Source organism: Typopeltis vanoorti, chromosome 12 (assembly GCF_054136105.1).
Source record: "Typopeltis vanoorti isolate ZY-2024b chromosome 12, IOZ_Tvanoo_1.0, whole genome shotgun sequence".
Lineage (NCBI taxonomy): Eukaryota > Metazoa > Arthropoda > Arachnida > Uropygi > Thelyphonidae > Typopeltis > Typopeltis vanoorti.
Window position 1 is genome coordinate 131,304,885 of NC_143560.1, and position 23,846 is coordinate 131,328,730.

General features: G+C 36.4%; 1 protein-coding gene across 1 annotated transcript in view; it reads left to right on the forward strand.

The window, feature by feature from the left end:
• LOC150101230 (MAM and LDL-receptor class A domain-containing protein 2-like) overlaps positions 1–23,846 on the forward strand; it is a 1,363,156-nt gene that overhangs the window by 167,664 nt on the left and 1,171,646 nt on the right. The window contains exon 10 of the mRNA XM_090402193.1: positions 4,125–4,191. Within this exon, the coding sequence (XP_090258319.1) occupies positions 4,125–4,191 (67 nt within the window). The remainder of the gene's footprint in view (positions 1–4,124; positions 4,192–23,846) is intronic.

The window sequence follows — 23,846 nt, forward strand, 5'->3', positions numbered from 1 at the left end:
TTTTGTTTAATTTGAGCCTCGGGTCTGGGTCAGTCCCAAGGGGGTGGAAAGAGGGGAAAATAGTTCCGCTGCATAAAGGTGGTTCCAAGGCTGCTGTTGAAAATTACTGGCCAATCAGCATAACAGGAATCATTATCAAGGTCTTGGAAAAAATAGTCAAGAGGAAAATACAAGATTGGATAGAAGAAAATGGGATACTGTATTGGGAACAGCATGGTTTTGTGAAGGGTAGGTCATGCCTCAGTAACTTGCTCACATATTATAACACAGTGACGGCTGAACTGGATAAGGGTAATGGGTTTACAGTGATTCTACTGGACCTTGCTAAGGTCTTTGACAGGATACCACATGGAATTCTAATCAGTAAATTGCAGCATATGGGGATGGATATAGGGTTGGTGAGATGGATAGGAAGGTGGTTGACGGAGAGATATCAGAGAGTGGTTTATTCGGGAGTAGAGTCCAGAAGACGCCCTGTGACTAGTGGTGTGCCACAAGGATCTGTTCTTGGACCACTGCTGTTTAATTTGTTCATTATTGATATAGGAAAGGATCTGAGAGGAACAGTTCATTTGTTTGCAGATGATGGAAAGTTGGGTAGGGCAATAGTGAATGCAGATGACGTCAAAATTTTGCAAGATGATTTGGATAGATTGGAGGTCTGGGCTAAGATGAATGGATGTCCATTTAATGTGCCAAAAAGTAAGGTTATACATTTTGGGGTGAAAAGATTAGCAGCAAATTACTACATTGGTGGAACTGTACTCCAGGAAATTGATGAGGCACAAGATTTAGTGTTGGTGGATAAGGAGTTGAAGTTTAGGGGTCACATTGCAAAAGTGGCCAAATCAGCTCATGAAATCACTTGGTTGCTGAAGAATACGTTGACAAGCAGAGAAAAGCAGGTTATTGTTCCTCTGTATCGAGCCTTGATAAGACCCAATCTCAACTACTGTGCCCAGATTTGGTCACCTAGGTTTCTTCTTGATGGGGAGGAGGTGGAGAGGATCCAGTGGCGAGTGACCAAGATGATAGTAGGTCTGTGGAATGAACCTTATGAGAACAGGTTGAGGATTTGTGGGTTGCAAAAATTGGTTGATAGGCAGAGAAGGGGAGATATGATTGAGGCATTCAAATTACTGAAGGATTTCTATAAAATTAATTCAGAAGATATTTTTGAGAACAGGGCTGGTTGTTGGAGGACTAGGGGACATCCATGGAAACTGAGCAAAAGTGTGGTTAGTAAAGGTGTTAGAGCTTGGTTCTTTACTTTTAGAGTGGTGAATGAGTGGAATACGCTCCCAGAGTCTGTGGTGGATGCTGTGACAGTGAATGAGTTTAAGGCGAGGTATGATAGATACTGTATGAATGTCGAATAGTTGTGATGAATATGATTTGGGGCCTCCCTCGATGAGTCTAAGGACTACCTGGAGTTGCCCGTAATAATAATAATATCTAAAAAACTATCTAAGGTTTTTCTTAGCCAGATTTGCCATTTCTCTTTTATTTTCCTTATTAACTGAATCAATCTCCCGGCTTGTTCTTTATAATTTTCATGTGACTGATTATCATTATTCATCTTGTACTTCCTCCAAAGGACTTTCTTTTTCCAGATTTCATGCTTAAGCATTCATCCATTTGACAGCAATCTTATTCAGCCTTTTGGTCCTTGGGATTCATTCGTACATATGTATTTCTTTGTACGTTCCCATGCAGCATTTATTTCCTTACTGTTCAACTCCTTGTCCCATGTTATAGCTCGAAGTTTTCTCCTAAGCTTGTCATAATCACCAGCCTTATAATTCCGGACATATCCCTTCCTTGCAAAAGCCTGCATATGACTAGCCACAACACAGGTGATTACTTCATGATCACTTTCACCAACTGGAGGAAAAGGTTAAACCTCTCTAACAATTACATCCTCTGATGAAATCATGAGATCTAGAACTCTTGATCCTCACGTGCTTTCTTTACATGCCGCCTGAGATAGTTATCTCTCAAGAACTCGAGAAATTCGCTTTCCTTATTCTCAAATGCTATCTCTTCATTCCAATCTATACTGCCATAATTGAAATCACCCATAATAATTACCCTTCCTTTGTTCACTAATCCAAGTTGTTTATACATTTCTTCATCACCACCTTCCACATTCCCAGGCCTATAGCAACATCCAACTAAATATGTCTTCCTCTCAACCTCCACGTTACACCACAGCCTCATAACCACTGCCATTATTTCCCCTTTCATGTCTACCTTATGTGAACTTAATTCCCCTGCTATCATCAGCAGCACTCCCCCTCCCTTCCTGCCGTTTCTATCCTCAAGAAAAATACTGTACCCTTCCATTTCTATTCCAGTTATGATATCATCTTCATTCAACCATGTTTCACTTATTCCAATGATTTGGGGGTGAATAAACTCAATCACTGAAATTATTTCATCCCCTTTATTTCAGATACTTCTGGCATTTGTAAACAAACACAACAGTTCATTTTTAGGTCTATAGCCAGTCCTATTTAAGCCATATGTTGGTTGTGGTTTCGCCACTACACCTGCCAAATCACCTATATCACCACTTACCACATATACCTCCTCAGTCTCCACTTCTCCAACCACATTGCAATATACTCCATCTTTAAAGACACATTCACTGTCACTTTCAACATTCACTCTCACTATGCCCTGTCTCCCTGTCCACCCGTGCTCTCCCCATTTCCCTGTTCTTCTTGTATTCCTGTTCTCTCTTCCTCTCACACCACTACTGTTTCCACTGCCAAGCACTGCTGTCTCTTCAGTACCACTCTCCTGATTTTTCTCTTCATCTCTTCCTTCTGATCTCTGGCAGGCATCACACACTGTACTTCCATCCACTATACTTTCACCCAGCAACACTTTCTCCAGCACACTCACTCCAAAGCCATTTAAATGCAACCCATCATGCCTGTATAATTTAATTCTTCCCTCAAAAACTTGCCATACATCCACAAACTCCACTCTCTTCTCCTCACACAGCTTCGCCAACATACTATTCATGATTTTGGCTCTCCGTTGTAACTCATCATCATCATCATACCTAGGTAACACACTGACCACCTTTCCTAGTACACTGTTATCTTTCACTCTTCTCAAAAGTCTCCTGATATTTGTCCTCACCTCCTCCTTATATCCATTTAGATCATTCGTCCCTACAATCACAAATAAAATTCTCGCTCGTTTCTTCCTCATGTCCAATGCCTTAATTATAGTACTCATTCTCCCACCCAAATAGCAGACCTTATGAACTCTGTCAGTAACTAGCCCTCTAATTATGGAGTCTCCATATACTTTTCCTTAAGAAAATTGTAACTTTTTCAAATAACATATTGGAATTTAATTTGTATGACATTTATAACACATTTTTTGTGTAATATACTTTATTAGTATGTCGGCAATAAATTTATGTCCACATTTGGCTGCAGTCATGAAAATGTTTTCATATACAAATAAAAATGTATTTCCTCTTTAGCTTTTGGACCACAATATAGAATGCAACCAATGTCAAAAATATTCGTCTTTCACATAATTACAGATTTTATTCAGAAGAAAGTATTAAAAAAAAAAAAGTCTCCATTGCTTTGTCAGCAAAGATAGGAGATGGGGAGAGTTCAAGGTTAAGAAGGACATGAGGATAAGTTGTTTCAAATACAGCAATACCTCGATAGTCTGGGTAATCGGTTCCACCGATATCGCGGACTGTTTGAAACCGGACTAATCATGGAACTAAATACATACAAAAAATGATAATTGGTTCCAAAGAAAAAAATATCCTCCCTGTTTTTCAATAAATAAGACAAAATTAATAAATTCAAATGTCTTTATCAAAAATAATTAAACAAAAAATACATGTTTTTCGTAATTCATTTTTTATTCTCTAAAAATTGCAATATCGATGTCTGCACATTTTTCTTCTTTGGTTTTTTTCTCTTCATACATTTCTTTGTAGCAACGAATTGCAATTGTTGTTTATCGTTCGCTGAATTGTAAGGCTACGTTCAATATTGGGATCAACTTCCATAATATGCTCTGACAAGGTTTCACCATTCCAATAATTTTTGATAGTTGTTCAGCTGTTAATTCTCGTGCAGGCACTTCAACACAGTCGTCGTTGTCTAAGTTGTCCTCCCGCTCTTCATAAGGTCGTTGTTCATCCATGTAAGTGTTTCATTATCCAGTTCATTAGTGTTCGATTCAATGCACTCAATTACATTGATGGAATCTAACTCTTTGAAACCAAGTTGCTGTCCGATTTCCACTATGTTATTAGTGACTTCAGCAAAATGAGTTTCAAAACCAATGAAATCATTTGCACAATGTGGTATGATATGTTTCCATACTGCTCTCATATTGCTTGCCATTAACTCATGTGATGCTTTGCCTATATTTTCAATAACATTTCTGATGTTGTAGCTGTTCCAAAATTCCGTTACAGTAGGCGCTTCTCCTGTTGTAGCTTTTATGGCTTGTGAAAAAGTGCAGCTCAAATAATAGACCTTAAATGTTGCAATGGAACCGTGATCCAATCATTTGGATCACCGACATCGTATTTGATGGAAGAAAAGTTATTTGTACATTTTCATTTAAATCACAAAGACCAGTTGGATGACCAGGGGCATTATCTAGGATCAATAAAATCTTAAAATCTAATCCTTTTTCTCTGCAATAATGTTCTGTTGTAGGGCAAAAATAGTTGGTGAACCAATCTTCAAATAAAACTCTTGTGACCTATACTTTCTTATTTGAATGCCACAACACTGGGAGATTATTTCTGATACATTTTAAGAGCTCTAGGATTTTCTGCACAGTACACAAGCATCAGTTTTAATTTGAAATCCCCTACTGCATTTCCACCTAAGAACAGTGTGAGACGGTCTTTTGAAATTTTATATCCAGGGCATGACTTTTCATTGACTGCTATAAAAGTGCGTGACAACCTTTTCCAGAATAATCCCATTTCATCAACGTTAAATATTTGTGCATCTTTGTAGCCACCTTTTTGTATGATTTCACTCAATTCCTTCGGATATCTTAAAGCAGCCTCTTTATCTGCACTGGAAGATTCGCCAACAATACGAACATTGTGAATACCAGTTCATTGCTTAAAATGAAAAAACCACCCACAACTTGCTGTATAACTTTTCACTAGTTCCCTCACCTTCGTTTTCTATATCACATCAATAGTCTTCAAGTCATTGTAAAGACTTAATGCTTTGGCTTGAATTTCCATTTGACTAAGCAGAACTCACTTTTGAGTTAAGTCTTCAATCCATATGGATGATAGCTGCTCCATATTTACCATGCGAGTGCTTCTGGTTTTAGTCACTATTTTTGATAAATAAGAAGCAGTAGCCATACCTTGCGATTTGTATTGATCTTTTTTTTTGATAAGTTTTTGAACTGATGACTCATCCATTCCTTTTTTCACGGCCTTTTTAGCAAAGGATGCACCTTCTTCATGAAGCTTGATTATATTGAGCTTTTGTTCTAAAGTGAGCTGATTACTTTTCTTGGTGACAGAATCATTTTCACGCTTTCTTTTTGCACTCATTATGTATTTTTTTAAAATGGGATTAAAATTTAATTATCACAAATCAACTTTACTGTAAATTTGTGCATCGAAAACTGATAGACATAGAAGTTAATTCAACATTAAAGTTCACAAATGTCCACTGCTTACTCGTACTATACATAGCTTACACATTAAGATGCTGAACATAATGGCGCGTTTACATTCTTGCCGAGTCTAGGTACATACATATACAACGGGAAACCCCCTGAAAAAAATTGAAATATCGTATCGCATAACTTTAAAACCGCATAAAAATAAACCACACAAAAAGAGACTTGACTGTATAAAGGGAAAAACCAAACATTTATGTATAAAAAAAATAATTTTGTGTACTAATTTTTTAGAATTTAAAACTGGACTATAGTGAATCCGGACTGATCGAAGCCAGACTATGTGAGGTATTGCTGTACTAAGTACTTTGGATATCAGCAAGACAGCTGGAATGGAAGGGATCTCTCCATGTGATTTAATAGAAGTATTAAGAAGCCAACTCCACTCACTTGGCTTTTCAGTGAGAGTCCAGTTATGGGAAAGGTGCCTGTGAAGTGAGAGGAGTTAAAATAGTGATATTGCATAAGGGTGGCAGTAGAAATCGAAGCGCCAAAATATAGACAAGTGTTTATTTCTGAGGGCATTAAGATTTTGGAGAAATTAGTGAGAAGATGTAGATAGCATTGGACAGACAAGGGTAATGTTATTTGTGAGGGTCAGAATGGATTTGATAACGGATGCTCTTGTTTTTAGTAACTTGACTGCCTTTTATTAAAAAAAAAAAGTAATGAGATGAGGAAAAAACATATACTGCCATTTCTTTTTTTGAATTTCACAAAATTTAACATGTGCCATCTGATAAGCTGAAATTTAAATTGCAATATATGAGTTTAGATAACGCGTTAGTAAATTGGATTGGAGATTAGCTGTCTGTCAGAAACCAGAGTGTCATGTATGATAGAGTGGTGTCAGGCAAAGAGGAGGTCACAAGTGGGGTTCCACAGTGCTTGGTACTGGGATATGTACTATTTAACCTATATATATCAATGATCTTGTCATTATCACTCAATGAATGAAACTGGGGAAGGGTGATATGGTGGCCCTTCAGCAGAATTTGAATAAGCTGTACAGATGGACAAGTGATTGGATATATCAGTTAAATTCAACTAAATGCAAGGGCTTGAAGTTTGGGATCCATTGATGGGAGGCTGCATACTGTATTGGTGGAACTGTACTAGACGAAATGTAGGAGACAAAGGATCCTGTCCTCTAGAGTTGATTGATAGAACCTTGAAGTTTAGGAGACATATCGAAAAAGTGTTGATGTTAATTAAGGGGATAGCTGCAATACTGAGGATGATGAGCAGAAATAGAAGAATGGTGATTTCATTTATACAATGGAATACAAATGTAACTGATCACCAGGGTTCGTTGGGATATAGTACTGTATTCCTTCAGTTGTACAGTACTGTACAATGTTAGTTTTGAACATAGACTGAAGGCATGTGGACTGCACAGTTTGGTAGATAAAATACAAAGAGGTGATATGATTGAGACATTTAAATTGTTGGGAGAAGAGTTGAAACTGTGCAGATCTTTCATATGGTAAAACAAGGGGAAGGAGCAAGAACAGCATCTCTCCTTGGAAGTTGCAAATGAAGTTGGTGAGTAAGATGGTGAGAGGTGGTTTTTTGCATTCAGGTTGGTTGAATTGTGGGATGTGCTATCTGATAAGTAGCAATTGCATGAATGGTGAATGATAGAAGGAAGAAAGGTACTTCACATAAACTCCTTCCCCTCTCACCCCATCTAGCAAATTGAAGCATTTTTAAGAAATGAAGCATTTCTTAAAAAGGGGTTGAAGCATTTTTAAGAAAATGAAGTGTGTCAGAAAGAAGGATATTTGTGATTGTTCTTTCTCTCTTTATAGAAAAACCACCCACACAGGTAGATGCATTAATTTTCTCACTATCCTCCTCCTGAACAACATGGGGTCAAACAAAAAAGCATCCAACCTGTGTTCCATCCAGGCTTCCCTTACAGCAACTTGCCTTTATTTGCCTGACCTTCCTATCTAATGGTTTCTCAAGGCTAAATAAATCCACAAATTAGCTCTCCCTTTCACCCACTCATATCCCTCAACATAAAGACTACTGAAATGCCATTACTTTTCCCTGTATCTGGGACACTTGTCAAAACATAGCAGAACATTGAGGGGACACCAGCTTTCTGGCATCCAAATGATATGACCAAATCTAAAACTCTTGAACCTCATGTTTCTCCTACCAGATGTTGCCTAAGATATTTTTTCCTCAAGAATTCCAGAAATGCCATTCCCTTACTACTACTACTACTAATAATAATAATAATACATGCAGTTGCCTCTTCCCAATTTATACACCTGTAGTTGAAATTTCCCAAAATAATCATTCTTTTTGCACACATCAAGTTCAACTTCATAAACTTTTTCTGCTCTTTCCTTTGCATGGTCTCATTATCCATCCAATATCCTTTTTTGAGGTCTACCCTGCCTTCTCTTTCAGATTGGCTTATATTTTAGTATTTGTTTAGGATGTTGGGTGTTGGCCATTCGGTTTTCATGTTCAATCACTTTTGTTTATAATTGTTTAGTTTTTATTCTATTGATTTTGTTTTTAGTTCTTTTAATATGTCTTCGTTCCTTTTGTGATCTAATAATGTGTATTTTGCAGTTCTTCTCATAAATCTCATTTCACTTGTTTTTATTCTTTGTTTATCTTGTTTGTTTATTGCCCAAATTTCACTGTCAATATAATAATGTGGGCACTGCTAAAGTATTGTATATTTTCAAGCATTTTTCTTTTTGTACTATATTTGGGTTGAGTGTTCTATTTATCAGGCCTATAATCTGTAAAAATTTTGAAGTTTTTAATTTTGACTTTTTCTTCTTCATATGATATTTCACATCCAAGATAACTGAAAGTATTTATCTGTTCTATTATTTTATTATTAATAACTATTTTGCTTCTAACTGGAGTTTGTTCACAAAATGCCATTGTTTTAGTTTTATTTATGGAAATATAGCAACGCCCCACGAAATATCCTGTCCTGCCCATTTCTACCTCATACCATATGCTTTCAAAACCATTAGTGCCACTGCCCTCCATATGTTCCACTCTGATAGGATGTAACTCATCGCTTATGATGAGCAGCAGTACATTGCATACAGCAAAACAATAAATACCAGGCCATTGCTATATGCAATGGACTGGTATACGAGGGTGGTCTGGAAAGTTCTCGGCCTCGACCATAGATGGCAACACTATTGGCAAGATTTTTTTTAAAATTGGTACATCTGTCATAAGCATCCATGTGAAATTGCAAGTCATTCTATCAGGTGGTTTGTTTTATTGAGCTGTCTGATGCAAAAGTGTTGTCTGTATCCCTTGAAATGGTAAAATTGAGTATTGTGTGGTTATACAATTCTTTGTAAAAGAAGGTTTAACGCCAAAAGAAATTCATTCGAAGTTCATAAAATTTTATGGGCACTCTTCTCCTTCGTTTCCAACAATCTATTAAGAAATGTTCTGCTATGTTTAAATGTGGCTGTACCAGCCTTGAAGATGATCCACATGAAGGACACCCAAAAAGTGTAACAATACCAGAAATCATTGATCAAGTGCATGAGATAACCGGCAAGCCAAAGTGCGTGAAATTGCTGAGACTATAGGCATTTAAAAAGAACATGTAGGATATATTTTGCATGAAGAATTGCATATGAAAATGCTTTGCGCAAGATGGGTAGTACCACACTTGCTCATTGCAGATCAAAAACGCACTTGCATGAAAATCTCTATACAGTCCTTGGATCATTTTAACAAGAATAAAACTAATTTAGTGCATTGATTTATTACTATGGATGAGACTTGGATTCACCATTACCCACCAGAATCCAAACAGCAGTCCAAACAGTAGACAGAAGCCGGTTGTTCAGAACCAAAGAAGACAAAGTTGGTTCCATCGCCAGAAAAGGTCATGGTATCCATGTTTTAGGATGCTAAAGGCATTTTGTTTATTAATTATCTTGAAAAAGATAAAACAATAACCAGGGAATATTATTCCAATCTTTTAACCAGACTAGATGAAAAAATTCGTGAGAAAAGACCCGGTTTGCAGAAGAAGAAAAAAAATCATCTTTCATGAGGACAATGAACCTGCCCATAAAAGTGTTTGCAACGGAAAATTAACAGATCTGCACTATGAATTGTTGGAACATCCACCCTATTCCCCAGATTTGGCTCTCTCTATTTCTTTCTCTTCCCAAAACTAAAACACTTCCTCACTGGTTAGCATTTTTATTCAAATCAAGAGGTGATTGCAGCTGTAGAGGGTTGTTTTGCAGAACTTACTGAAATCTTACTAAAGGGATGATATAATGGTGCTGGAGCATTGCTGGAATAAAAGTATTAGTCTTAAGGGAGATTATGTTGAAAAATAAAAATAATTTTGAAATTATAAATTCGTTTTTTCATTGTTATGCTGAGAACTTTTCAGACCACCCTATTATACTGTTAATTTATTTAACTCTTGATTATTATTTTTATTACTTGATTACCTCCATGAAATCAACAGGCTCATTGTAGGAGGTCCTAAGTAAATTGTGATTTGAAGTTATTTACACAACCTGCAATCACAATTTACTTAGGCAATCTGTCTGTTATCTGTCAATTACACTCACCAACTCTCCACATAAAAATTCTACCCCTCTTCAGCATATCTTTACACAACTTCTGGGGATGAGCTCTCGTTCTTCACATATTAACATCCACTCTTTTTATCATTCCTTCTGTATTAATCTGATAGAATCCCTTAACTAAGTTGATGGTCTCTTGCATATCTCATCTTTTCCTCCTATCAACCAATCTCTAATCCACATTCTCACAAATGCTCTTCATAACTAACACTCTAGAGTTCTGACATCACTTTGGTTATTCATCTTTGGTTATTCATATATATTCCTATCCTCTCTAGTGTTTCCCACATCACAATGAAAACTAGGTGACCAAATCTGAGCATAATATTCCATATCCTGACCAATGCCTTATATAGAGACACTGCCTCCTCCTTATCCCTACATGTAAGTGTACTTCTATCATAGCAGCAACAGGATGTGCAGTTTTTGCAACATCTGCAATATGATCCTGGAACTGCAGTCTACCAGCACACCAAGTTCCCGAATCTCATCTGCTTCTTGAATTATAGCCCCACCAATAGAGTACATAGCCTTATATCTCTGTATCTCAAAGTGTAACACCGTACATTTATTAATATCAAACATGCAATCCCACTGATTTGTCCAAGCTAAAAGTCCATTCAAATTTTCCTGTAGAGAATTGACATCAGCACTACTCCTGATAATTCAACCTAACTTTGCATCATCAGCAAACATTTGAAGATCTCCAATCAATACACATGAAATATCATTATTAAATAAGTTAAAAAGTAGAGGCCCAAGAACAGAACCCTGAGGCAGGCCACTGTTCACCTTCCTTTTCTGACACGGCTCCATCATACACAACTTTCTGTTATTGTTCAAAGAGCCAGTATACAAACCGTCTAACAAATATACTGTATATTTGTATATAATATATATATATATATATATATATATATTCCTATCCTCTGCAGCTGTACACTTACTTATCATGTGGAATCTGTCAAATGATTTCGAAAAAGTCCAAAACTGTCACTGTATATGATTCTCCCTTATCCAACACATTCGTCACCTTATCATAAAATATAACAGATTTCAAAAACAAGACCTCCTTTCACACAACCATGCTGACCATCATTGAGAATCTTATGTTGATCAACCCAATCCCGTATTTTATTTCTAACCAATTTTGCCAACACTTTGATCACAACTGCAGATGTACAGACCGGTCTATAATTTGAAACTGCTGTTCTCAAATCATGCTTGTAAAGAGGTATTATTTTGTCTTTTTCTTTTTTTTTCCTTGCTCTAGAAACTTTATTCAGTGCAAGACTTTCATCCAAAAAACCAAGATAAGGGCTCGGATAACTCTTTTAGATATTTTAAAGATACCAAGTAATTTTAAACCTGGTTTTACTCCATTTTTTCCCAAGTAAGCAAACAAACAAAATGTCAAGTTTGCACCTGCAATATATGCAAGACTAGCTGATCCCACAGGTAGTGCAAGACCAAGGACTTTCTACATCTTTCTACTTTCTACATCTTTTAGATATTCTTTAAAAATATGTACTGATTAACATATAACCCAAAGCAACCTTTGTTACACTTCTGATTTTTTTTTTTCTCTTAATTCTTGCCTTCTACATGTTGCACAGCATCATTCACACCACTATGATATATATCACTGAATTGTTTGTTAATAATTCCACTATATTATTTGCAGCTGTTATTCTGATGCCATGACTATCCACCAGCATCAACCTGCATAATTATTTTCCTCTTGCTGGCCACATGTTCAATATGTGATTGAACATGTGGCCAGTGATTGAACACAAAAAAATCCCTCGGATTAGCATTGATCTCACTGGCCAATCGCCTCTCATATTCAACTTTTTCTTTTTTAACCATGCTTGTCACTTTTCTGGCCTGTACTCTATGTTGTTCATGCATCTGTTCATCATGATAGAAACCTGAAATTTAGAGGACATATTGAAAAGGTAGTGAAGGTAACACAGAGGATTGCTGCAATAATGAGAAGGATGCTGACCTCCAGAGATAAAATGGTTATCATTCCATTGTATAAGACTCTGATCAGACCACACTTAGAATATTGTTCTCAGATTTGGTCACCAGAATTTGAAGGGGATAAATTAACTGTGGAAAGGGTACAAAGGCGGATAACAAAGATGGTGTCAGGACTGTACAATGTTAGTTATGAGGATCGGCTGAGGGAATGTGGATTGCAGAGTTTGGTGAATAGAAGAAGGAGAGGTGATATGATTGAGACTTTTAAACTGTTGAGAGGTGGTTACAGGGTTGACACTGGGGAGTTCTTTCTCTTGGTGGAACAGCAGGAAGGAGTAATGACAATGTGCCATCCCTGGAAGTTATGAAAGGAAACTGTGAGCAAAAGGATGAGGAGTGGTTTCTTTGCATGGAGGGTGGTTGAACCATGGATGCATTGCCTGATAGAGTGGTGAGAGCGAGAACAGTCAATGAGTTTAAGGAGTAGTATGATAGACTTTGTGTTTCCTAGGAGGAACCCCCTGTAATGAGTCTTTTGACTCCATGGAGGCCTAAATAATAATAATAATAATAATCTATTTGCTGCAAACTGTTTTGTACTTCCTCCTTGTTTTAACAACTTGTTTTGTAACCTGCTTGCTTTATTTCAGCATTCATAAATACCCTGCTACTCTATTTATTCACTTAGCTCTTAGTATGCAGTTATACACTGCTTGTGTTAGATACGGTCTTATCATTTCCCATGAGCTGTCTACATCCTTCCCACACAATTCCTCAACCTAATGTAATGATACTACTTGACTACGTAGCTTCACATAATTACCAACCTTATAGCTCCACATATATTTTATGACCTTCTGGATAAACACTTTTCCTGTTTGACTACCTTCTAAACCAATACCTCATGATCACTTTCACCAACAAGTGGCAGTTTATACCTAATTCACAAATGCATCCTCTGAGAATATCACCAAATCTAACCAATAAATATCAAATACCAATCCACAATCCTATAATTAAAATCTCCCTTTAGGATCATTTCCTTTTACTTGCCCAACCAGTTTGTCTAAACATTTCACAATCAATACTCTCCACATTCCCTGGCTTATAATTGCATCCTATTATATATACTATTTTAGTGATCTCAACTTCATGCCAAACAGCTTCAATATCTTCACATGTACTACTGTTTTCCACTTTGACTCTTGAAGGACACAATTCTTCTGCTACGATTAGCAATACTCTCTCTCCTCTCTTCATCTTTCTATCCTATTGGAAAATTCTACATCTTACCATTTCAAGTCCTGATTATATCATCCTTAGTCAACCAAGTTTCACTTATGCCAGTTATCTTTGGGTATATTGATTCAATCAATGCTACAATCTCAGTCTCTTTATTTCTGATACCCCCATACATTAGTATTCAACCATAACAATTTTCCACTCTTTGAGGCCATTCCTTCACTCTTTACTCTCTCTCTCTCTGCTATAGTGCACTTCTCTTTTTGTTCTGACCATCCCCATTTCCCTGATTCTGACTCTTATTTTCATGTATATTATCATTCCCACCATTTTGTTCTGCATCACGTTGCTCTGCTATAATCACCACCCCTCCATTGTATTCGTCCTCTTCCCGTCCTTCCATAATCTGTTTCTCAACCTATTTCTCTGACTCTTAGTTGTACTAATTTCATATAAACCCTGTGCACTGTTATTAAACAACAATCACCCCAAATGACCAATGCCAAACCCATTCAACTAAACCCATCCCATCAGCTTTGAACCATTCTAACCTCCCTTTGAATTCATTCCATACATTTAGAAATTGAACGCCCTCCACCTGACACAATTCAGCCATCTTGTCATTCAGTATCATTGCTCTCCTTCTCAGTTCACTACTGATATCTGGGCAACAAACTAACCACTTTACTAATGACACTATTACCCTTCACATATTTGCATCTTCTTATTAACTTCCTTGTCATTTATGCCAGCTGTGCTCTTCTTTAAATATTCACTTTCCTCCTCCATACATTTAATTTGACTTTTCATTTTCATTAACTCTTGCCTAAGCTGTTGCATGTCAGTTCTATTATTTCTGTCACTTGTAGAAATCAAAATTCAACACTCTGCATCTTCATATCAAGTTCACGTGAAAAAAGGAGTCATGAACGGGTATCTCCTTTTTTGATGTACACATCTACTGCAAGCAAGATGGATCCATTTCCACTTCCATCTACCAAAAACTAACTTTTTCAGCTTGTTATATCCATAATACATCACTTCACCATCCATCTCTAAAATATGGCATCATAAAATCTTTAGTATCCAGAGCACACAAGATTTGTTCTTTTGAAGAATTCCTAAAAACAAGAATTGGAAATGATCGAACAAACAACCCTACTAAATAGATATAATTCAATAACAACCCAAAAAATAATTAACCACTCTCTTACAAATCAACACAGACAAGAAGAAGCCCACAGGACTCCTATTTCATATAATAAAGGCATCCCTGAATGTGGGGCAAAAATTATGAGAAAATATCAACTCATTGCTACTTCATCAACCAAATCACAACTTTCTACCTTCTCCAAAAGATAAACTCTCATGAATGGTACTACCAGGCAGATATTAAGTACAATGTTCATGTAACTTGTCTTACTATTCACAAACAGGAAGATCTCTAAATAAACATATCTCTGAACATCAAGACCACATCCGCGTAATCAAACCTCACAAATCTGGCCTTGCACAACATGGAATCGAAAATGCTAACCACAGGATCCACCAGCAGAATGACAAGTTACTACATAGATCCACATATAAACATGAATGGTTATATAAAGAAAATACTGAAGTCTTACTTTACAGACAATCAAAATGACTGGCTCACTATGCCAAAGTTTGGGAAATTGTTATCCTCATTTGTATTCAATAATATAACTGCTATATTTTAATTTAATTTAAGTAATTTTAATATCAGCCCAGTACTTTTTAATGCATGAACTTGTGACTGTATATGTAGAGGGATTCCAATTTAAGTATGTACATTACTTAAATAGTAAGACATCATCAAATTCCTGCCATGTACCCTCAACGGGGTGTACAGGATATGATAGTACTACATGAAAAATTTACATCATTACTAACTTCCTATCTACAATGTTCCTCCAAATCAACCTGTTACCTGTCAAGACTCGAACATTATCAGATCTTATATTTCTGTCTTCTAAGGCACTTTGTACCGTATCAATTCACCTATATCTTGGTCTTCCTCTGGGTCATTTTCCTGCCAACCTGGAAGAGAACACTTGTTTTGCTAATCTTTCCTCGCCCATTCTGTTTAAGTGACCATACCACTTGAGATTAGCTCTGCTAACGAATTCCTGGATGCTAACAATGTCAATTACTGTTTTTTTTTTAAATTCAATTCCTATTGTTGTTAATTAGTTGTACTGATGATGTCTTACCATTATGACATCATATTTACATATGATGTCTTATGTAAATATTTCATATGATGAAATATTTACATATCTAAAAGTAATTTACTGTGGCATGCATGTTATTCTATAGTTATGGATACCCCACATGTTTCACTATAAAAAAATATAAATAAAATAATAATAATCTAAGTATTTATAGTGATAATCTAATTACTGATATTAATACTCTGAATAGCATTATAATATTCAGTATGTATTACACATTTCATTTTTGTTCTTTAAAATTAAAAAAAATATATATATATTCTTTGCATGTTTAGATGCAGTTTCAAGCTTCAATATATACATATCCAGGAGATAGAATGGGAGATATAGCAATAGCATCTGTGAAATATGAAACCTGTTATGTTAATTCACTTGTTGGTAAGCAGTGTTTTTTATCATTGATATTTAATTGAAAGGAAAAATTGAACTGTATATGAGTGATGGAACTACATTTGAATTGTTTTGATGTGAGTTATTTAGCAAGACTGCTGCTTCTGGAAGAAAGAGTAATGAGTGTAGAGAATGAATTGATCAAGTAAGAAGTGATGTAAAAGAACAGGAGAGTAAGGAAGGAGAGATTGAAGTGGTGCTTATGAATGAAGTGGGTAGCATGAGTGTAGAGAATGAGAGAACAAATGTGCAAGACAAACAGGGAGATGGGGAGACAGGATGGACAGGGGAGCTCAGCATGAGAAAGGTTGATGCGCCAAGAAAATGTGAATGTGTGCTGACAAAAAGGGATGGGATGACCTGGAATGTAGGAAAAACAGTCTGATCTGAAGAGGGTCTTGGGATGAGTAAGGAGAAAAAGAAATAGCTCAATGAAAGAATGGAGAAGTAACATTTAATAAGGGATTTCCATGAAACTTATTATAGATCCAGGAATGAGCAGTTATGTTTGTATACAAATTCTAGAAGTTTCAGAAACTAGGGAAATGAAATGGTTGCGTTGATATAGTTCGTCACCCCGAAATTGTTGGAATATGTGAGACGTGGTTGGATGAGGATCGCATTCTGACAGGAATAGAAATGGAAGGGAATGATGCATTTCATGAAAATAGAAAGGATAAAATGGGAAGTAGAATGCAAAGAAAATTAGTTTCTTGAGTTTTTCAGAAATAACTATCTCAGGCATTATGTAACAGAGGGCACTTGAGAATTGAGGATCTTGGATTTGATTATCTCATCAGAGGAGATATCATTATAAATGAAGTGTCAATTCCCCCTCCAGTTGGTGAGAGTAACCATGAACAAATTACCTGGGTAGTTTCCAACCGTGTGAGGATTTCAGTGAGGTAAGGGCATATGTGGAACTACAAAGTTGGTAATTATGAGATGCTCAGGAGACAGCTTGCAGCTGTAGCATGGAATTGAGGAGTTGGGTGGAAAAAAAAAAAAAGAACAATGATGGATGGTCTAAATGTATTCCATAAGTCAGAAGGTTCAATAGGGTAATACATTACTCAAGCAATACAGAGAAAAATACAGAGTATGCAATACAGAGAAAAATACAGAGTATGCAATACAGAGAAAAAGAGACATTATGGATGCAACAACTACAAAGCTGGTAATGAGAAGCTCAGGAAACAGCTTGCAGTTGTAGCATGGAATGAGGAATCATCATCATCACCATCAAATTCCTGCCATGTACCCTCAAGGGGTTTACAGGATATGATAGTACTACATGAAAAAATTACATCATTACTAACTTCCTATCTACAATTTTCCTCCACATCAGTCTGTTACTTGTCAAGACTCCAACATTATCAGATCTTATATTTCTATCGTCTAAGGCACTTTGTACAGTATTAATCCACCTATATCTTGGTCTTCCTCTGGGTCGTTTTCCTGCCAACCTGGCAGAGAACATTTGTTTTGCTAATCTTTTCTCTCCCATTCTATTTAAGTGACCATACCACCTGAGATTAACTCTGCTAACGCATTCCTGGATGCTGACAATGTCAAGTTCTTTCCTAATATCCTCATTTTTAATATGATATTGCCATTGATGCCATCTGTTCACGCCTATAATCTTTCTCAGGATGCTCATATCTGCGGTCTCTAGTCTTTGGTCAAGTATTTTACTTCTGACCCAGCTCTCAGATCCATAAGTCAAAACCGGTTTGAACACTGTCTTGTATACAGCTAATTTAGTGTTCCAACTAATTTCTCTCTTATTCCATATGAATTTATTCAATTTACTTCCCACCATACCAGCTTTGCTGATTCTGTTGTCTATTTCTATATTTAATTTACCATCTTCAGTAAAAATCGTGCCTAAGTAGCTGAAATGTTTTACTTGTTCCACAGGTTCTCCATTCACAACACAATTGACATTTTCAATGACTCTGCCTATTTTCATTGTCTTTGTCTATTTATTGCTGACCTTCATACCATATCTATTACAACAGCTATTCAATTTAGTCAGAGAATCTTGCAGACTTGTAGCGGATTTATTTAGAAGTATAACATCATCCGCATAAAGCAAAGAGCTGACATTAACATCTCCAATTTTGATATCATATTTAATACCACTTTCCTTCAAAATGTGATCCATATAGATAATGAATAACAGAGGGGATAATGTACATCCTTGTCTCACACCAGATTTAACATTAAACCATCTTCCTGTACTTCCTTCAATTCTAACTGCTGACTCACAACTCAAATAAAGACTAAGTATTGCTTGATATAATGCCCCATTCACACCATATAACTGCAGCGTATTGAATAGCTTCTCTCTTGGTACTTTGTCATATGCCTTTTCCAAATCGACAAAACTTAAATACAGATCTTTGTTATATTCCCATGCTTTCTCGACTATTTGTCGTAAAGTGAAGATCTGATCCTGACAGCCTCTATTTGGCCTGAATCCAGCTTGTTCTTCACCAAGCTTTTCTACCACAATTCTTATGAACCATTTCTCAAGTATACTTGCATAGATCTTGCCAGGAACACTCAGTAGGGAAATACCTCTGTAATTCTCACATTCAGTTTTATTTCCCTTTTTATATATGGGTACTATGAGAGCTCTACTCCAATCATCGGGAATTCGTCCCTCTGTCCAGGCTTTCTGAACTATGCAGCGCAGCCACTGTAAGACTCTTATACCACCATACTTCAGCATTTCTGGTCGAATATCATCTACTCCAGCTGCCTTTCCACATTTCAAGCCTTTGATGGCTTTTTCTACTTCAAGTATGGATATGTATTCCTGACTAGCATGCCTGGTCAGTGTTTTTTACCACTGTGCTGTCATCACTGCTTGTTTCATTTAGCAGTTTTTCAAAGTAATTACTCCATACTTCATGGATATCTTTTTCTCCAGTTTTCATGTCACCTTTATGTCTAACTCCTTTTACAGCACTCTCCCTCCATTCCTAAGCTTCTTCAACAACCTCCAGAATATTTTGCCACCTTCTTGATATTTATTTTCTATATTCTTGCCAAAGTCCTCCCATGACTTTTGTTTAGCTAGTTTTACACAGTGTTTTTAGCATTCTTGCATTTGTCTCTATATTCTCTAAGAGCACAAACTGACTTATTTGACAGGAACTTTTGATATGCTTTCTTCTTTTCCTTCACTGCCTCTTTAACTTCCTGTGTCCACCAGGGAGTTCTGATTTTTTTATCCTTGCACACAACCTCACCACATGCCTCTCTGGCAGAATCAATCAATGTTTCCTTCAGAGTTTGCCACTGAATCTCCAAGGTTTGATTCCTGTTCTCAATCTCTTTCATTTTCTTTTCAATAATCTTTCTGTATTTTAGTCTACAGTTCACATCTGAGAGCTGCTCAACTTTTATTCGCTTTAAAACTTTCTTACATGTTATTCTTTTCGATATGAAATTCAATTTTATCCTGCTCAAGACTAAATAGTGATCACTTCCAATTTCAAATCCTCTGTACACTCTGGTGTCCTGCACCAGGGAGAAAACATCACTATCAACAATAACATAGTCAATGAGACTTTTCTTATTCCTAACCTCTTCTCTCCATGTGAATTTGTGCACATTTTTATGTTGGAACATGGTGTTAGTAATAACCAGTCCATGTCCTGAGCAGAAATCCAACAGATATTTGCCATTATTATTAGCTTTGCTCTATTCTCCAAATTTTCCCAAAATATTTTTGTGTGTCTCACAATCATTTCCTACTCTACTATTTAGATCCCCAACAAGGACCAACTTTTCCTTTTTCATTGTGTCAGTTGCTTTTTCTAAAACATCGAAAGATTCCTCCACTTCTACCTTAGTAGAACCTTCTGTGGGACCATAGGCACAAATAAGTCTCATTGTCCAGTTCCCATTCTCATATTTGCCTACATTACTCTACTTGAGACTGCTTGCCATTCAAGAAGATTAGCCTCGTATTTTGTGTTAAATACTATGGCTACTCCTTATTTTCCTTGATTGTCATTGCCTGAATATATAACATTTTGTATTTATTGCTCAGAAAGATCTCACCAGTTTTGGTCTTTTTTGTTTCAGTCACCCCTATTATGTCGATCTGGTACTTATCTAATTCCTCAGCTGGCTCCATTTCTTTACCATTCAGGCTTCTTATGTTGATCGTACCGATCTTTAACTCTGGTGATGTTGAATTGGGGTTTGTTTTCAGATTTGTTCCAGTAGCTGACTTTTCGCTTTTCGCCCTGGTTCCCTGGCAAAAACAACGGGGGCCTTGTTTAACCAGGTGACGCCCCAGCCAGCATGAAATTTTGTCATGTTGTACCATCATTTTTTATTTTGGTTTAACTACTAAGAATACAATTTGGTCGGCTAAATCCGAAATTGCCAGATTGCCAGAAGCTCTGGTAGGTTCTCCGCATTCCTTTAAAGGCTATGTGGAGGTCTCCTCTCAGTAATACAGCTTTGACCCTTAAGCACCCCGGAATGAGAAATTGGGTGGAAAAAAGAACAATGATGGATGGTCTAAATGTATTCCATAAGTTAGAAGGTTAAATAAGGTAATGTATTACTCAAGAGATTAAGTATGCAATACTTAATCTCTTGAGTAAAAGAGAAAAAGAGACATTATGAATGCAACATTAGAGGAGTGTTAATTTTTTATTTATTTATTCTTATTGCAAAAGAAATACAAAGCAGCTGCAGGTCAATGTCAGTCTAGAAAGCCAATCCAGGGCCTCATCTGTCACATCGTGAATGTCCTGGAAGCCACCATCATGAAACTGGCGCCTTGGGCAGTCATTCACAATATGAGTAATTGTCTGGGCCTCAGGGGAACAATCACAATAAGGGTGTGGTCGACAGTCTCCATTTATGTAGTAGGTAGACACATCTGCCCTGGTTAGTTTTGATCCTGTTGATAGATGACCAACTCTTCCTAGGAAAGCAAAACCAGGCTGCCGAGCAAAGGGATCTTCAGCCAGGAAGCCATTTGTTGCAGCTTAAGAAAGTTCATCCATGGACCAGAAAGGGTTTCTTGATTTTAGGTGAAGACTAGATGGATTCATGAGATTCTGGTCCAGGGACAAGGGTGGTTGCTCATTTCTTCTTCTTCATATAGCTTCCTCAGTGAGAGGGTGCAGCACCACGTCCTTCCAGTTCTCTCTGTTGGTCACTTTCCTTTTCGTTTCTGCATAGCCATGCGATCCTGTCCATTATCTTATATCTTCAAGCCACATCCTTTGTTTTTTGCCTCTTGATCCTTTTCCCATAATTTTTCATTCTAAAACTGTTAGTATCCTCTATCCTGTTGAACCTCTCAGTATATGTCCCGCCACTCTCATCTTTTTCTGGATCATTTCCTTTAATGAACATCTCTGTGTTCTTATTCTCTGTAGGACATCTGTGTTTGTCACATGTTCTGTCCATGAGATTTTCAGAGCTCTCCTATAGCACACATTTCAAAGGCCATTATCTGTTGCCTTACTCTCTTCTTGAATATCCAGGTCTCACTTCCATATGTGAAAATTGGCCACACTAATGTTCTTATCATTCTTTTCTTTGTCTCGATACTCACAGAACTTCTGAGCAGATTTTTATTTTTCCAGAATGCATCTTTAGCTATGATTGTTCTTATTTTTATTTCTTTATCTTACCTTCCGTCTGCAGTAAAGCAGGTGCCTAAATATTTGTATTCTGTTGTATGTTCAATTTTCATATTGTTTATGAATATTTCTGGCTCGGATCTGTTTTCTTTTGAGATTTCCATAGATTTGGTCTTTTTTGTATTTATATCCAAATTTGATTAATTTGTTTCTGTTTTCTGCTATTAGAATGGTCTCATCAGAATGTCTAAGATTGTTGTATTTTATACCATTGATACTAATTCCTGTTTTTTGTTTTTCAATATTTTTCATCACTGTCTCACTATAGATATTAAATAGATTTGGTGAAAGGATACAACCTTTTCTAACTCCTCTTTTTATTTTTAGTTCAGAAGTCTCAGAGTTAAACAGCTGCATTTTCTGTTTGGTGGAAATCATTTTTATAATCTTAAGTACATGATCATCTATGTCTAATTTATCTAATATATTGAACATTTTATTATGTTTTACCAGGTCAAAAGCCTTCTGAAAGTCTATGAAGCATATGTAAATGTTCCTATTTCTTTCAAGTGATCTTTCTATTAATATTTTTAGTTCCAGGACAGCATTAATGGTTCCCATTCCTCTTCTGAAGCCTTTCTGTTGTTCACTCAATTCACTGCTTATGGCTCTTTCAATTTGTTTGTTAATGAAGGTTAAAATAATTTTAGATGCATGGGATATTAGACTCATAGTTCTGTAATCCTCACAATTTTGTGCATTATGTTTCTTTGGAATTGGTATACAGATAGATGTTGTAAAAACTTCAGGTAATTGTATTGTTTTATAGATGTCCTGAATGAATTCCACTAAATAGTTGTTATTATTGCCAGTCAAAGCTTTCAGCAGCCAGAATATTATCACACCCAGGGGATTTATTATCAGGAAGATTCTTAATTATATGTTCTACCTCCTTTCTTGTGGGTAGAGTGGTATCTATTGTTACATTTAACTTAAGGTGGCGTGAATCATCCAACATGTTACCATCATCATCATGATAGAGATCTAATAAGTACTCCACCCATCTTCCATTTATCTTTTCCTTATCAATGAATATGTTTCCATCTTTGTCCTTGATGTTATTAGATGGTGCATGTTTTGCTTTTCCATTAAGTTCTTTCACTTTGAGGAATGCTTCTCTGGATTTGTTCCTATTTTGTAATTCTTCTATCTCATTGTACTGCCTATTTATCTTCTTTCAATCTCCTGCATAACTGTTTGATCCTTTTATCCAATGTTTTATATCTTAATCTTTCTTTGTCATTTGCTCCTCTTTTCCAAGTTATTTTTTCATCAATAAGGTTGATTACTTCTTGTGTTATCCATGTTTTTTCTTTCTTTCTTTCTTCTTGTTTATTGATGTGTTTTTAGCAGATGTTATGATAGCTGCTTGAGGGGGTTCATTTTCGTTTGCAACTGTGCAAACAGCAGTTCTGAAACATTTTCATTAAATTTTGATTTTACTATTAGATTTTGTACCATTTGCAGATCCCATTTTAGGGGTCGATCTTTTCATTTTTATTGTTTTCAGGTGAATATTCATCTTTATTAAGACCAGTCTATGATCAGATCAACAGTCATCACCTTTGAGTTCAGTATTCCATTCAAGTAACGTTTACTGACCACAATATTATTATTATTACCCAAGATCCCATTGAGTCAAAGACTCATCTAGGAGGTGAGTCTCATCTAGACTCATCCTTTTATCAAACACACAGCTCATCACACCATGTTTTAAACACACTCAAATTCTCTGCAGACACCACACTCTCAGGCAAGGCATTCCAATCATTAACAACTCTGTGTGAAAAAAACCTGCTTCTCACTCCCCTACTCACACCCTCCTAATACAGCTTCCAGGGATGACCTCTGGTTCTCCCCTGATCTCCCACTATTTTCTGTAGAAGCTCTCCAACTTTGATCCTATAACAACCCCTTAATAACTTGTAGGTCTCTATCATATCTCCCCTCCTCCTCCTGTCCAA